The sequence below is a fragment of the Oryzias melastigma genome, linkage group LG18 (assembly GCF_002922805.2).
Source record: "Oryzias melastigma strain HK-1 linkage group LG18, ASM292280v2, whole genome shotgun sequence".
NCBI classification, from domain to species: domain Eukaryota; kingdom Metazoa; phylum Chordata; class Actinopteri; order Beloniformes; family Adrianichthyidae; genus Oryzias; species Oryzias melastigma.
This window is the reverse complement of record NC_050529.1, coordinates 2,921,537-2,923,178: the sequence shown is the minus strand read 5'-3', so window position 1 is coordinate 2,923,178 and position 1,642 is coordinate 2,921,537. Positions and strand designations below refer to the sequence as shown.

The 1,642-nt window shown below is 40.8% G+C and overlaps 1 protein-coding gene across 1 annotated transcript in view; it reads right to left on the bottom strand.

Annotated features, from left to right (window-relative positions):
• The window catches only part of LOC112143199 (reticulon-3-like), a 24,954-nt gene extending 24,139 nt beyond the window's left edge, over positions 1-815 (bottom strand). Inside the window, exon 1 of the mRNA XM_024266983.2 lies at positions 737-815. Coding sequence (XP_024122751.2) covers positions 737-815 — 79 coding nt within the window. The remainder of the gene's footprint in view (positions 1-736) is intronic.
• Positions 816-1,642: the final 827 nt, after the last annotated feature.

Below are 1,642 nucleotides of genomic sequence, written 5' to 3'. Positions count from 1 at the left end.
GTGTCCATAAGTAGGTGATCTGACTGAGGAGGATAAGGATTGTAAATCATCACATCAGTTTGTTCTTGGTTTATTTTGAACATTTTACTGTTTCAAATTGGGTTTGGAATAACGAATTCGCATCAAAGTAAATCTGATATAAATAGTAAAATGAAACTTTTTGATCTGAATTTGGTTGAAAAGAGAAACTCCTTTTCTTCTTCAGTTGTTGTTTTTGCCCATTTTTTTTTCTAACATCTAAAATGACATCCAGAGATAAAAGAAGTCAAACAGCTTTTAATCAAACATATTTCTTTAACTTAAGTTCGGTTTATTTAGAAGGAACCAGTTCACAACTGAGCAGAAAGAGCAACACAAAAAAACACACCAAATGAAAGGATTTATGGTGAGTTTAACAATGTCTGTAGTTAGACATACGTAGAGATTTCACAAACAGGCCTCATCCATTACTGAACCACAAACATTTTCTGTTCTGAGATTCTTGGATCCGGATCACCTGATCTGCAGCACTGTAGGCTTTTGTCTGCAGCTCAGTCTAATCTCTGCTACACAACAATGAGACGGAACTGAAACAGCTGATCAGCTGTTTGCCGATCTGAGATCAATCCATCCATTAATCAATCTGCCATCACATTTTTATAAAAGCTCGTTTCCATGACAACGCAGTTTGCAAGTTAGCTTCTGCTGCTGCTTGATTGACAGGTGGGCAGGTGTGTTTTACCTGCTGTGACCTTACCTGTGAGGGAGACTTTTCTGAGGAAGGATGAAGAGTTGTTCAGAAGCGAAGACTCCACACGGAGGCTGGAGTCGGCCATTTTCACCTGCGGCTTTGAACTTCCAGCAGTTCGAGGACCCGTCTGCTGCTGCACTGGCTACACCCCGACGGGGGCCGGGGTACATGGGGGGCTTAGGGCATGTTGAAACTCTAAGCTGTCACACGTGTTATTTCAGCAGCACACGCCTCCAGATTAGTGATCGCATGATGGAGTGTGACTCCTTCAAAACCACAGAGTGGTTCATGCTGCTGTGAGCTGGACTGATGCAGATCCAGAGTTTGTTGTTCTCAGAGGTCAGACCGGGTCAGTCTAGGGAAAGATGACGTTTTTATTCTGGAGTGTGAAGTTTCTGCTGCAGCTCCAGTAACTGGAAGGCTCTGTCATTCTGCTGTTGGAACAGTGAATCATGATGAAAGATTTTTTTAGAATGTCAATGCTGTACTAGAAAAAAGGTTATGTTCGAGTATATACTGCGACATTCCAAGCTTTCAGTACAGAACTTTTTACTGAGGAAGACCTGATCCAATTACAGTAACACACTAAGAGAAAAACACAAATCACACCATTTTCTCCAAAAACACCAAGAAGAGAATCCTGAGTTCACACTGAACGTGTGTTGAAGGTACAGTGCTGTGTGGTAGTTTCATTGAGTTTTATCTGCCAAAATCCCTGAGACGCATCTAACTTGATGAAGAATTTTGCATCCGCCATCTCACTGATAATTTCATCTCTAGTTGGAAGTTGGTAATGCTGTCGTTTAATATGAGCATTAAGATCTTTAGGATCCATAAACACACGAAGATCACCATTTATTTTTTTTATCTTTATGGCATTCAGAGTGAGCTGCAAAGTAAGAATTTCATTGT